The following is a 15,515-nucleotide window of genomic DNA, read 5'->3' on the forward strand; positions in this document are numbered from 1 at the left end:
TGAGTGTGGGAGGGTTCTCCTGGTGCCGACAGATCTTTCGTGAGCCCGGTAGTCTGGTGTAACAAGTCTTTTATTTTCATACAGCAGTATGGTCTACTTTTCCTTTTCTCGGTCTCATGCGTCTGCTCACCAGCAACTCCAACTCCAACAACGAGTCTCTGTCCGGCTGCTGCTAATAAAGGCAACAGGTGATTAGATAACAAGCCCAGCTGGGCAATCTGCTCACCTGCCGGTCCTTACACACCCCGCTCAACGGCAGGCCACGCCCCCCTCCACAAAATTATTTTTTCTTTCTTCCGCATTCTTTGATACTGCCCAAAATAGCCGCATTTCAGACTGGCAGGTCTGGAAACACTCTGTGGAAACGCTCCCCACTCACACTGCTTGGTGCCTCGTCTGAGCTGCTGTGACGTAGATTACCATAGTAACTAGTATATCATGCAAAAGCGCAGATTCCAACCATTGAAATACTTTGTATAGTTCAAGACTTATGGTGATTTGAAAACATCACTGCACATCATAATCCATCTTAAAGATCTAAAAAAAAATTGAAGCTGCAAGCAGCGATGGACGGGACTGACTTTGAGGGCTCATAAAATCCAAACCGGAGCAGTAATTAAAACTCTTTCATCAACTTTTAATCAGAAGGGTTCAATCTCTCTCCTGTGCTAATTTGAAGCCGACACGACAAACGCGCTCAGAGGAGATCATGTTTGAAAAAAGGTGACTGTTTTTACACAACTTTTGTTTTGAAGGGGGGATTGCAAACTTCCTGTTGATTTTTGCTGGGGGTTGTCAGTGTATGAAATATAGGTCTAAGTGAGACCTACATAGAGGTTTTTGTTTCATGTCTCTACGACATTCCTACTGGGAGTTACAGGCAGTTTTGTCTGTGTTTTCTTCCTAGGGGGCGCTAGAGCGCAATTTTGAGTTTTGGGGTTTGTTTTTTTGATTAGATCGAAATTTTCGCCAGTCCTGATGTGTGTGTCCAATTTGGTGAAACTCTCTGCTGCTGCAGCAACAGAGATACCAGTCTATAGGTCCTTAAATATATAGATATCTAATGTATTCATACATTGTTTATGTAGGACATACGCATGTATATATAACCTAAACATATTTTTTCTTGAATTTAAAAATAGCTGACCGTTTTCCCCCTTCTCTGGGATTATATTCCCAGTTTTGATCTCGGACGTCTGGTCACTTATATCATATAAGAATATTATATTACTGTTAAGCAAACTATGAATAATAAAACATGTGTCCTTTATCATAGCTACACGTATGACAAAAAAAACGCATGAAAATCAGTGGTATTCAGTCAGGTAAAATGAATTAAATGCGCTGACAGTTGATTGCTCCTGCCAAATAAATTGCACTGAGTGGAGCGGGTCACCACTCCAAGATGGCGGCCCCGCGTCTCGTCAGCGCCAGTAGGCAGTAGCGCTCGATGCTGCGTACCCTTATAACATGTCTATGGTCAATCCTGCCGCGCGATGGCAGCATTGTAACGTCATGGACGCTGCAGCCGCTGCCAAAGTTCCACCGAAGAAGAAAAGGCGGAAGTTAGCAAGAAGACCCGAGAGGACAAAGCGCCTGGTTGACGGAATTGAGTTTAACCGCCAAAAGACAGGCTTAAAATGTCGTTTTACAAAGAGTTTGTCAGGGAGCGGTTGATGCTGGCAGCTGATGAAATATTCCAAATGTTTGAAAGAACGATAGCGTCCTTCGAGGAGGAGCTTTCTCTCACAAAAGGGGAGAACGAGCGACAACGACAACAACTGGAAGGCTTTTGCAAGACTGAAATGACGTCACATGTCCAGGGTATGTATTCGTGTTTTCTATCATTTCACCTTTTAATGGAATTGATGTCTTGTTTAAAATACATGTTTAACTGTCAAAATGAATACCACGGTGTCAATTGCATGGATTCTACTGACGTCACGTCCGGCTCACGCCCCGCCCATTAAATATGCGTGGTGGTCAAGCTAGCACTGTTTTCAATGGCCTTTCTCGGAGATAAAATGCCCAATGCTTGTGTTTAGAGATGTCCGATAATATCGGACTGCCGATATTATCGGCCGATAAATACTTTAAAATGTAATATCGGAAATTATCGGTATCGGTTTCAAAAAGTAAAATATTTTACTTTTTCAAACGCCGCTGTGTACACGGACGTAGGGAGAAGTACAGATCGCCAATAAACCTTAAAGGCACTGTCTCTGCGTGCCCAGTCACATAATATCTACGACTTTTCACTCACACACAAGTGAATGCAAGGCATACTTGGTCAACAGCCATACAGGTCACACTGAGGGTAGCCGTATAAACAACTTTAACACTGTTACAAATATGCGCCACACTGTGAACCCACACCAAACTATAACAAACACATTTCGGGAAAACATCCACACCGTAACACAACATAAACACAACAGAGCAAATACCCAGAACCCCTTGCAGCACTAACTCTTCCGGGACACAACAATATACACCTCCCCCCGCTACCCCCTACCCCACCCCACCTCAACCTCCTCATGGAGAGCATGTCCCAAATTCCAAGCTGTGGTTTTAAGGCATTTTAAAAAAAATAATGCACTTTGTGACTTCAATAATAAATATGGCAGTGCCATGTTGGCATTTTTTTCCATAACTTGAGTTGATTTATTTTGGAAAACCTTGTTACGTTGTTTAATGCATCACAACAAAATTAGGCATAATAATGTGTTAATTCCACGACTGTATATATCGGTATCGGTTGGTATCGGTAATTAAGAGTTGGACAATATCAAAATATCGGCAAAAAAATCTCTACTTGTGTTGTTTTCGGCTGGACGAATCGTCCTAATCGCGAAAAGGATAAACATTTCTTCAGAGTTCCTCAAAAAGGGAGGAAGAGTGCAAGGTTTTACAAAACAACGGACGAGAAAAGCAGCTCCCACTCCAGGCCGAGGGAGCAGAGTCGAAGAATGCATGAGTTTGCAGTCATCACTTCGTTAAAAGTGTGTTTGATGTACATTTAACGTTTATTAGTTCCCATTTAAGTATTATCTTGACATTATTTGTATTTCTCAAACACATTTGCTATGAGTTTTTCGAAAATCACCAACCATGTGTTTTGATTGAGACTTTTATTAGTAGATTGCACAGTACAGTACATATTCCGTACAAATGACCACTAAATGGTAACACCCGAATACGTTTTTCAACGTGTTTAAGTCGGGGTCCACGTTAATCAACTCATCATAATACAGTCATCACACAAGTTAATCATCAGAGTATATACATTGAATTATTTACATTATTTACAATCCGGGGGGTGGGATGTGGATTGGTTAGGTTTGGTTGATATCGGCACTTCAGTCATCAATAAATGCATCATCAGAGAAATGGACATTGAAACAGTGTAGGTCTGACTTGGTAGGATATGTACAGCGAGTAGTGAACATAGTGAGATCAGAAAGCATAAGAACAAGTATATACATTTGATTATTTACATTTGGTTATTTACAATCCGGGGAGGTGGGATGTGGTGGGGGGAGGGTGTTAGTCTAGGGCAGGGGTCGGCAACCTTTACCACTCAAAGAGCCATTTTGGCAAGTTTCACAAATTAAAGAAAGTAATGGGAGCCACAAAAAAAAATGTAAAATGAAAAACACCGCATAAAAAGCTTAAATGCTTTGTGCTATGTTAACCAGGGGTCTCCGACACACGCACCGGCACGCACTTTAATGTGGAAATTTGATGTTAGTGCAGCCCGCGAGTTTTGAATGAATGGCGCTTGATAGCGTCATACTTGCCAACCCTCTCATTTTTCCCGGGAGACTCCCGAATATCAGAGCGTGATGACACTGCATTTGGCGCCCTCTACAGTCTGCCCTAAAAGTGTACCTGCTCGACCGCATGTAGAATGCAGTTTCAGCTTGCTCACGTAAGTGACAGCAAGGCGTACTAGCTCAGCAGCCACACATCTTACACTGACGGTACCAATACCCAGAATCCCATGCAGCCCTAACTCTTCCGCTCAACCAACGCACGGAGAGGGGGGGAGGTTGATGTGTGGGGGGATTTGGTGGTAGCGGGGGTGTATAATGTAGACCGGAAGAGTTAGGGCTGCATGGGATTCTGGGTAATGGTTGTGTTGTGTTTATGTTGTGTTACGGTGGGATGTTCTCCAGAAATGTGTTTTTCATTCTTTTTTGGTGTGGGTTCACAGCGTGGCGCATATTTGTAACGTAACAATGTTAAAGTTGTTTGATACGGCTACCGTCAGTGTAAGCTGTGTGGCTGATCAGTAAGTATGCTTTGCTGTCTCCTGTGTGTGCAAGTAATAACAACATGCAACATGTGGCTGGACTGGCACACTGTATGTAAATGCTATAGAGGACAATTACTGCAGTGCAATTAGGGCACGCCCTTTATTTAGTAATTAGAGTGTAAATAGGATTATTTTTTCCCTGGGAGTAATCTAGGAGAGACACTGAGATCCATAAACCTCCTGGGAAAATAGGGGGGGTCGGCATGTATGTAGCTGAGCCGCATCAGAGTGGTCAAGGAGCCGCATGCGGCTCCGGAGCCGCGGGTTGCCGACCCCTGGTCTAGGGTTGTAGTTGCCTGGAGGTGTTCTTTTAGTGCGGTTTTGAAGGAGGGTAGAGATGCTCTTTCTTTTACACCTGTTGGGAGTGCATTCCATATCGATGTGGCATAGAAGGAGAATGAGTCTATATCAGTGGTTCTTAACCTTGTTGGAGGTACCGAACCCCACCAGTTTCATATGCGCATTCACCGAACCCTTCTTTAGTGAAAAATAAAATGTGTTTTTTTTTCAAATTCAAGACAAAGTTATATGTTTTTGGTAACACTTTAGTATGGGGAACATATTCTAAATAACAAAGACTTAATTTAGAGTTATTTGGTTAGGGTTAGGGTCAGGGTTAGAGGGTTAGGGTTATAATAAGGCCATGGCATTAATAAGTACTTAATAATGACTAGTTAAGAGCCAATATGTGACCCGTGCTGGCAAAATGAGTCGGAATGCGCACAGGGTAATTTTGAGCTACAGGCAAATAAGTGAAAAAAATGTATCTTGGTTGAAATTGAGATTTTCACAAAAATTAGTCCTTAAAGCCACAATCTAGCGATCCCAATCATCGAAATAGCAAGAAAACATCTTAAATCACCTTTATTCGAAGGTTTTGTACGAGGTATGTCTTCAGAAATGAGTCCTTTGTGTTAAAATTCCTTGAGAAAATCAAGTGTTTTCAACGCTCACTCGCGGCAATAAGGGGGAATCCCCCTAGCCATATTTGCTATCATTGTGACGCCAAGTTGACCTACTTTCTAAAAATGAGCATGGAATTCCCGATGACGCCATTCTGAACCAATACAATTCGAGTTTTTAAACCTGTCCCGACGTAAACAAATCCGGCTTGTTGCTAACCGGTCGCTGTGAGGCGTACCCTCATTGGTTGAATCACCCCGCGCGGTGCATTGTGGTATCATGGCAGCGCCCTGATGAAAAACAACAGTAATTCGAGCGGAATATTTGGTGAAAAAAGGTGATTTTCGAACATTTAATTATTATTTTTGTGGATAAGTCAGACTGTTTTACATTCCGTAATGGATTTAGAAGGTGGAGAGGGTACACAGGCGGTTGCAAGTGCGCTAAATTCACTGCAGTCGGCGAATCTTCTTAGTGTCAGGAATATTACGGACAGCTGACCAGCTGACAAACTGACCAGTGAACAAAAAAACTGTGACATAACAGTGTTGACATTTTTCTACATAACCGTTTTCAATAGAGTTGAATATATATTTTTCCTTTAGACATTGGATTTGACTTTAATTGTACCAATTTCGGTGTTGCTACAAGGACTTTTAAGGTATGGTTGCTATGGAGTTTTGTTTTGGAACATTCTGTTCTGGAACAGTAAACTCTAAGCTGTTTTTTCTCAAAACGGACCCTCAAACTTGGTCGACTTCAATCGGATGTAACTCTGTCATTTTCTGTCCGATTCCAACAAACCATATATCATTTTGAAGGTCTTTAGATGGAGAATGTGTAAATAACAATAACTCAGTTTTTAAAATTTCCTCATTGTGACTCATTTTGCCAGCACAGGTCACATATGTTACTAATTTGCATGTTAACAAGGAACTAATTAATGGTGAATATGTTCCCCATACTAAAGTGTTACCATGTTTTATTACTGGTGCACAAAATGAAGCGTGCATGAACATCACCTTGTTCAAACAACAAAACCAACACAGTGCATAAACTCACAACAAATTACACACCTGCAAACCAGTCAGCTGTTGCCGTATCCGTAATACGCCGATAGGGGGAAGTTTGTATTTACACGACGAGTCGGGTGTGTCTTGACCTCCGCCGAACCCCTGAGGCCGACTCACCGAACCCCTAGGGTTCCATCGAACCCAGGTTAAGAACCACTGGTCTAAATAAAACAAAGCAAATGTGAGCAAAACCTGAAAGAGTTGAGCTTTTACCAAAGGCAACAATCATAAATGAAGCTTTCAGCACATACACAACGTTGACATCTATAGTTACATTTGGATAAAGACGAGGTTTGGGATCTGCATAAGTCCTGAAAATTTGCGCCCGTCCGCCTTTGTAGTCCGTGGCGACACCGTAGTGTCTCTATCTGCTTGTTATGTGACATTCATCCTCCACTGTTGCCATTTCTAATATAAAGTAGTGTAAAGTTCTTACTTATATCTGTCAGTACACTTGCCATGAAAGTGCTAAAACATACCGGTGTAGTGACTTTACATTATTCACCCAAGGAACGTTAGTTATTAGAGAGTTCAGTTTCCAGCGTTGTTATTGCACTAGTGAGCCACGGATGGGGTTGGAAGCCGGAGTACCCGGAGGGAACCCACGCAGTCACGGGGAGAACATGCTAACTCCACACAGAAAGATCCGAAGCCCGGGATTGAACTCAGGACTACTCAGGACCTTTCGTATTGTGAGGCACATGCACTAACCCCTGTTCCACCGTGCTGCCCCGAAAATCACCAACCATGTCTAAATAAAACAAAGCAAATGTGAGCAAAACCTGAAAGAGTTGAGCTTTCACCAAAGGCAACGATCATAAATGAAGCTTTCAGCACATACACAACGTTGACATCTATAGTTATATTTGGGTAAAGGCGAGGTTTGGGATCTGCATAAGTCCTGAAAATTTGCGCCCGTCCGCCTTTGTAGTCCGTGGCGACACCGTAGTCGATAAGCTTCTTCTTTGTCTCTATCTTCTTGTTATGGGACATTCATCCTCCACTGTTGCCATTTCTAATATAAAGTAGTGTAAAGTTCTTACTTATATCCGTCAGTCAACTCGCCATGAATGTTATGATCTGAGTCTGTTTACATTTTTCGAGTCACTTGTGTTCTCTGTTAGTTTTGGACTCCTTTAGTTCCTGTTTGTGCACCTCTGAGTTGGTTACCATAGCTACTTATTATTTTCACCTGCCTCTTGTGTTCGGTACGCGCACCTGTTTGTAATCAGAGACAGTATTTAAGCCGGTCAGTCGGTCTGGCGTCTTTGTTTGCTTCACGCTACTATTACGTAAGTTTTAATTGTCTTTAGTCTGTGCTAAGCAGTAGCCTTAGCTTCAAGTGCGATCGGCACCTTGTTCCGTCGGTTTGTTTTCTGTTTTGTACCTCGCTGAGTGTTTTTTTTTAAGATTAAATCGTGTTCCTACCTGCAAGTCCTGTCCGGAGTCGTCAGTTTGCATCCTGGGAGAACGAACCTCGCAACAACACGCGACCCCGCCGTAACAATGAAAGCGCTAAAACATACCGGTGTAGTGAGTTTACACTATTCACTAGAGATGTCCGATAATATCGGTCTGCCGATATTATCGGCCGATAAATGCGTTAAAATGTAATATCGTAAATTATCGGTATCGGTTTTTTTATTATCAGTATCAGGTTTTTTTTTTGTTTTTGGTTTTTTATTAAATCAACATAAAAAACACAAGATACACTTACAATTAGTGCACCAACCCAAAAAACCTCCCTCCCCCATTTACACTCATTCACACAAAAGGGTTGTTTCTTTCTGTTATTAATATTCTGGTTCCTACATTATATATCAATATATATCAATACAGTCTGCAAGGGATACAGTCCGTAAGCACACATGATTGTGCGTGCTTCTGGTCCACTAATAATACTAACCTTTAACAGTTAATTTTACTAATTTTCATTAATTACTAGTTTCTATGTAACTGTTTTTATATTGTTTTACTTTCTTTTTTATTCAAGAAAATGTTTTTAATTTATTTATTTTATTTTATTTTATTCATTTTTTTAAAAAGTACCTTATCTTCACCATACCTGGTTGTCCAAATTAGGCATAATAATGTGTTAATTCCACGACTGTATATATCGGTTGATATCGGTATCGGTTGATATCAGTATCTGTAATTAAAGAGTTGGACAATATCGGCATATCGGATATCGGCAAAAAGCCATTATCGGACATCCCTACTATTCACCCAAGGAACTGTAGTTATTAGAGAGTTCAGTTTCCAGCGTTGTTATTGCACTAGTGAGCCACGGATGGGGGAGTCCCCAGATCTGCGGTCCCCTCCAAGGTTTCTCATTGTCATCCCATTTTGTTGAGTTTTTTCTTGCCCTGATGTGGGATGTCGTTGTGGCTTGTGCAGCCCTTTGAGACACTGGTGATTTAGGGCTATATAAGTAAACATTGATTGATTGATGAGTAGATGCTGCCCGGTTATTGATTTAAGCAAAGTCTGATTGTCATTAAAACACTTAGCTCCATCTTTTGACACTTCTTCCACTCCCGTCCTTGCACGCTAGCAGGGGTGTATATTGTAGTGTCCCGGAAGAGTTAGTGCTGCAAGGGGTTCTGGGTGTTTGTTCTGTTGTGTTTATGTTGTGTTACGGCGCGGATGTTCTCCCGAAATGTGTTTGTCGTTCTTGTATGGTGTGGGTTCACAGTGTGGCGCATATTTGTAACAGTGTTAAAGTTGTTTATACGGCTACCTCCAGTGTGACCTGTATGGCTGTTGACCAAGTATGCAATGCATTCACTTGTGTGTGTGAAAAGCCGTAGATATTATGTGACTGGGTCGGCACGCAAGGGCTCTGTACTTCTCCCTACGTCCGTGTACACAGCGGCGTTTTAAAAAGTCATACATTTTACTTTTTGAAACCGATACCGATAATTTTGAAACCGATACCGATAATTTCCGATATTACATTTTAAAGCATTTATCGGACATCTCTAGTTTTGAGTTTGACAGACAGATTTCCAAACCAAGTGGAGATGCCATAACGGATGACAGATTCAATGTTTGCCTTATAAAAAAACAACATCCTGATATTGCTTACCCTGAGCCTCCTTAGAAAGTGCAGGCGCTGGTTTAATACGGGAGCAAACAGAGTCAACTTGGTTGGCCCAAGTTAACACTCTCTCATCGTGGATAATGATCGGGCTGTGACCCCCCACAGATTTGGGATCAAAAACCATCTCCTTCGTTTTTTTTACATTTAAAATCAAATTTTTTTCCTCACACCACCTCACAGCCCCTTCTATCTCTTGTTTGTATGAGTCGGTGTTGGAGGATAGTATAGGCCAGGGGTCACCAACGCGGTGCCCGCGGGCACCAGGTAGCCCGTAAGGACCAGGTGAGTAGCCCGCTGGCCTGTTCTAAAAATAGCTCAAATAGCAGCACTTACCAGTGAGCTGCCTCTATTTTTTAAATTGTATTTATTTACTAGCAAGCTGGTCTCGCTTTGCTCGACATTTTTAATTCTAAGAGAGACAAAACTCAAATAGAATTTGAAAATATTTTAAAGACTTGGTCTTCTTTTGTTTAAATAAATTCATTAATTTTTTTACTTTGCTTCTTATAACTTTCAGAAAGACAATTTTAGAGAAAAAATACAACCTTAAAAATGATTTTAGGATTTTTAAACACAAATACCTTTTTACCTGTTATATTCCTTCCTCTTCTTTCCTGACAATTTAAATCAATGTTCAAGTAAAAAAAAAATTTATTGTAAAGAATAATAAATACATTTTGATTTAATTTTTCATTTTAGCTTCTGTTTTTTCGACAAAGAATATTTGTGAAATATTTCTTCAAACTTATTATGATTAAAATTCAAAAAAATTATTCTGGCAAATCCAGAAAATCTGTAGAATCAAATTTAAATCTTATTTCAAAGTGTTTTGAATTTCTTTTAAAATTTTTGTTCTGGAAAATCTAGAAGAAATAATGATTTGTCTTTGTTAGAAATATAGCTTGGTCCAATTTGTTATATATTCTAACAAAGTGTAGATTGGATTTTAACCAATTTAAAACATGTCATTAAAATTCTAAAATTAATCCTAATCAGGAAAAATTACTAATGATGTTCCATAAATTATTTTTTTTATTTTTTCACAAAGATTCGAATTAGCTACTTTTTCTCTTCTTTTTTTCGGTTGAATTTTGAATTTTAAAGAGTCGAAATTGAAGATAAACTATGTTTCAAAATTTAATTGTCATTTTTATTCGTGTTTTCTCCTCTTTTAAACCATTCAATTAAGTGTAAATATCATTAATTATTAATAATAACATAGAGTTAAAGGTAAATTGAGCAAATTGGCTATTTCTGGCAATTTATTGAAGTGTGTATCAAACTGGTAGCCCTTCGCATTAATCACTACCCAAGAAGTAGCTCTTGGTTTCAAAAAGGTTGGTGACCCCTGGTATAGGCTTTGCCAATAGTTTGGGCTTTGTTTGGGGGCATATACTCGCCGAATTTGACCTACTCCACTCGCATATTGTCCAAAAAAAAGAAGTTACTTACAGTATGTACGGTGATTGGAGGAGAAGAAGGGAAATATTGGAATAATTATGTATATATTATCACACAACTTTTATGCTTAAGGGCCGTTGCTATAATTATTGTCAATTGTGCGGAAGTGTTTTTTTTCTTTGTCTGTGCAAAGCTGGCAATCCAAAAGATTGCAAGCCAGTCTGGTATCAGTGTTTGTGTCCAGGAACGGCCTGCTGACTGCCAAAGCCGAACACCGCCGTGACGCAGACAGAGCAGAGACAAGGCGATATCACCAGCGTCAACACATTTGCATTTTTGTATAATCATATATTGTGTCTAACTGGATTGATTGATTGATTGATTGATTGATTGATTGATACTTTTATTAGTAGATTGCACAGTACAGTAGTTGTCGAGATTACCCCCTTCCCTCAGCGACAGCTTCAGTGATGTAAACAGGGACGTCCCAAATAAAAAGGGGGAGCAAGCGGGCTGGACTTTTAGAACGTAGTTTGGATCCGTAACTAGAATACAGCCCAAATAACGTCTCTCCTCAATTGAGCTATATATTGAAGTCTGTCTCTGCATGATTCCTTGCTTCTTGTCTGTTTAATAGATGTCATCAGTGTTTGAACCTGACAGAAACAATCCCCTTGGATGGATTGAGGGATCTTTTTCAGATTCACTTCTCTTTTTTTCCAGTTTCAACTCACCGCCACTGGTTATTGCATGTCACTGTATATCGAGTTGTTTGGACTACCTCATATGTTGGACATGTTTGAAATAAAGTGTTTGTCAGAATAATTGTATCCAAGTTATCACAAAACTTTGTGTTTCAATGAGTTCCCGGCGAGCAGACTAAAGCTGTCTTTGAGCCTACCAAACAAAAGGCTTGTAAAACTCCACTGTCTAGGATAGGGAGCAACATGAGGGTGTCGGTTTGTTTGATGTATTGTAATCCACAGGAAGATATTGTCTTGACCCGAGATATACAAAGCGGAGAGGAAGCAGGGCCTGACTCCCCTCCAGGCACCTTTTCTTTGAACTGTTTTACGACATTTTCTTTGAACTGTTTTGTAACCAAAGGCGATGGCTGTTTACGACCCCTCTCCCTTAGAAACAGCTGTTGCCATGTAATCAGGGAAAGTCCAAATAAAAGAGGAGGCGTACAATCTTTCGTCAGAGCGTGGGACGACACTGCACAAGGGCGCAGTGTCTGCGCGTTTCTCCTCAATTGAGCTAAATTGAATTCTGTCTCTGTTTAATTCCTTGCTTCTTGTCTTGTTTAATAGATGTCATCAGTGTTTGAACCTGACAGTGTTTGTGTCCTGCAGACGTCCAGCCACTGTTTGGTCGTCAAGAAGAACACCCCTGTCAGCCGAAGGAGGGGAGCTCTACTTTGGTGCAGGAGGAGCCGCGGCCCCCCCACGTTAAAGAGGAGTCGGCGGACGATGAAGTCTGGACCACTCAGGAGGGAGAGTGTCTTCTGGGACTGGAGGAGACGGACCTCGCCAAGTTGCCACTGACTGTTGTCTCTGTGAAGATGGAAGACGATGAAAAGAAACCACCGGCGGACAACCACTTAGCTCCGCTATCAGATAGTGACAACTCAACTGAGGATGGAGACAGGAACGACACTCAGGAACCTATGAGCCGCGGTACAGACTGTGAAGGTGATGTGAGCACTGACACTGACACCAAACACTCTGATAACAAGACCGGTAAAGGACGATTCACCTGCTCAGTTTGTGAGAAACGATTTTCGTACAATTGTGATTTTACCCGCCACATGCGGACGCACACTGGCGAGAAACCCTTTGTTTGCTCAGTTTGCGGTCACAAATTTTCTGAGAATTACATTTTGACCGAACACATGAGAACGCACACGGGAGAAAAACCTTTTAATTGTTCATTCTGCGACAAAACATTCTCTCAGAAGTCAAATATGGTATCGCACATGAGAACACACACGGGGGAAAAACCTTTTAGTTGCTTAATTTGTGGTAAACTGTTTTCTCAACGGTGCAATTTGAATTTACACATGCGAACGCACTCCACAGAAAAACCTTTCAGTTGCTCAGTTTGTGGTAAAAGATTCACCCACAAGGTAAATATGCTGTCACACATGAAAACACACACTGGCGAAAAACCCTTTAGTTGCTCAGTGTGTGATAAAAAATTCACTCATAAGGTAAATATGGTATCACACATGGGTACACACGCATCAGAAAAACCCTTTAGTTGTTCAATTTGTGATAAAAGATTCATTTACAAAGTAAGTATGGTGTCACACATGCGAATACACACAGGGGAAAAACCTTTTATCTGTGCAATTTGTGGCGAATGTTATTCTCATCAGTGGGATTTGACTCGACACATGCAGAGACACACCGGAGAAAAATCCTTCAGTTGCGTAGTCTGTGGTAAGAAGTTTGCTCGCAAAGACGTTTTGCTCAAACACAAACGTACACACACGGGAGAAAAACCCTTTGTGTGCTCCATTTGCAGCGAGAGCTTTTCCAACAAGAGCAATTTAGATGTTCACATGCGGACGCACACGGGTGAAAAACCCTATAGTTGCTCACTTTGCACCAAGACGTTCAATCAAAAGGCGCACATGTTGTCACACGCGAGAACACACACGGGAGAAAAACACTTTAATTGCTCGCTGTGCGCGGACAGCTTTTCGTGTAAGAGAAATTTCACTCGACACATGCGAGGACACACAGGAGAAAATCTCAGTTGCTCCGTCTGTGGTAAAAACTATTCTTATGAGAAAAGTCTGGCGGCACACATGCTGACACACGACAAAGAGTAATTGTTTTCCTTTCCACTTTGTTCGTAAAGAGGGTGAAATGTGTACGAAGTCATCTAGAAAGTGATGACCTGCTGTGTGTGAGTTCCAAGTTAAGAACAGCAACATTAAATGCTCTTAATTTCAGTTAGAATGTTATTTGATCCAAGTCCCACATAATAATAAGTGTATTTAAATTAAATTGTCCATAAATGTGAAGGTTGTAATTGTATACAGGGCAGCTTCCTCACATTTCTTTCTTTTGGACTACAAAAGTGTGCATGAGTGATCATGAAAATGATTGGTTGGTAGATTATTTCCATGATATAACAGTGACTCTAAGAAATAAATAGCATATTGTTAAATAGGCTGGTCATTATACTTTTAAAAGGTTAATGGAATGAGCATCCCAATGTGACTAATTGGGCTGTAGGTGAAATTTGGTGGAAATGGTGTGTCCAATGTGAATATCATTTAATTGTATGTTCGTGCTGTGCACATTCTGCGTAATAAATGCAGTCTTGATGCCAAACTCTTTGCAGTGATGTCCTTCTTTTCTCTCATCTTGAGCGGTCTTCAATAATGTGTAAATGGTCTGCATATGTATAGTGCCTTACTATTCCTGGCATGATTCCCAAAGTGCTTTATACACTATACAGCCAAAAGTATTTGGCCACCCATCCAGATGGTGGCGGATGCAGTGGTGTAAAGCACGTCACCACTGGACTGCGGAGCTGTGGAGATGCCTTCTCTGGAGTGATCAATCCAGCTTTTCCATCTGGCAATCTGATGGACGAGTCTGGGTTTGGAGGTTGCCAGGAGAACGCTACATTTCGGACTGCATTGTGCCGAGTGGGAAATTTGGTGGAGGAGGAATTATGATATGGTGTTGTCCACATTTCAAATTGTTTTTGGAAACTGTGGACCAAAGAGGAAAAGAACCATCCGGATTGTTATAGGCGCAAAGTGTAAAAGGCAGCATGTGTGATGGTATGGGGGTGTATTAGTGCCCAAGACATGGGTAACTTACACATCTGTGAAGGCGCCATTAATGCTGAAAGGTACATACAGGTTTTGGAGCAACATATGTTGCCATCCAAGCGACGTTATCATGGACGCCCCTGCTTATTTCAGTAAGACTATGCCAAGCCACGTGTTACATCAACGTGGCTTCATAGTAAAAGAGTGCGGGTACTAGACTGGCCTGCCTGTAGTCCAGACCTGTCTCCCATTGAAAATGTGTGGTGCAATATGAAGCCTAAAATAGCACAAGGGAGACCCCCGGACTGTTGAACAACTTAAGCTGTACATCAAGCAAGAATGGGAAATAATTCCACCTGAGAAGCTTCAAAAATGTGTCTCCTCAGTTCCCAAACGTTTACTGAGTGTTGTTAAAAGGAAAGGCCATGTAACACAGTGGTGAACATGCCCTTTCCCAACTACTTTGGCACGTGTTGCAGCCATGAAATTCTAAGTTAATTATTATTTGCAAAAAAAAAAATTAAGTTCATGAGTTTGAACATCAAATATGTTGTCTTTGTAGTGCATTCAACTGAATATGGGTTGAAAAGGATTTGCAAATCATTGTATTCCGTTTATATTTACATCTAACACAATTTCCCAACTCATATGGAAACGGGGTTTGTATATTTTTACATTTTACGATACATTCTTATTTTGCCGTGTCAAAGAGCAATATATAGCATGTAGTAAAAGTGTAATGTAACATATTAGAAGTCACCTAGCAAGCGATGATCTGCTAAGATTCCCTCATTATTACCAAATAGTGTGCCAGTAAATATCTGTGTTGTATCAAAATATTTACTGTAAAATGACTTATTTTTAGGGATGTCCGATATTGGCTTTTTGCCGATATCCGATATTCCGATATTGTCCAAATCT

The 15,515-nt window shown here is 40.8% G+C and overlaps 1 protein-coding gene across 1 annotated transcript; it reads left to right on the forward strand.

Moving 5' to 3' along the window:
• Positions 1-1,513: 1,513 nt before the first annotated feature.
• Positions 1,514-14,067, forward strand: LOC133632206 (gastrula zinc finger protein XlCGF57.1-like). The gene is made up of 2 exons (XM_062024502.1): positions 1,514-1,824; positions 12,154-14,067. Exons 1-2 carry the CDS (start codon positions 1,641-1,643, stop codon positions 13,635-13,637), a joined length of 1,668 nt encoding a protein of 555 aa, XP_061880486.1. The 5' UTR covers positions 1,514-1,640; the 3' UTR covers positions 13,638-14,067.
• Positions 14,068-15,515: the final 1,448 nt, after the last annotated feature.

The sequence above is a fragment of the Entelurus aequoreus genome, linkage group LG17, assembly GCF_033978785.1.
Source record: "Entelurus aequoreus isolate RoL-2023_Sb linkage group LG17, RoL_Eaeq_v1.1, whole genome shotgun sequence".
In the NCBI taxonomy this organism is placed as follows: domain Eukaryota; kingdom Metazoa; phylum Chordata; class Actinopteri; order Syngnathiformes; family Syngnathidae; genus Entelurus; species Entelurus aequoreus.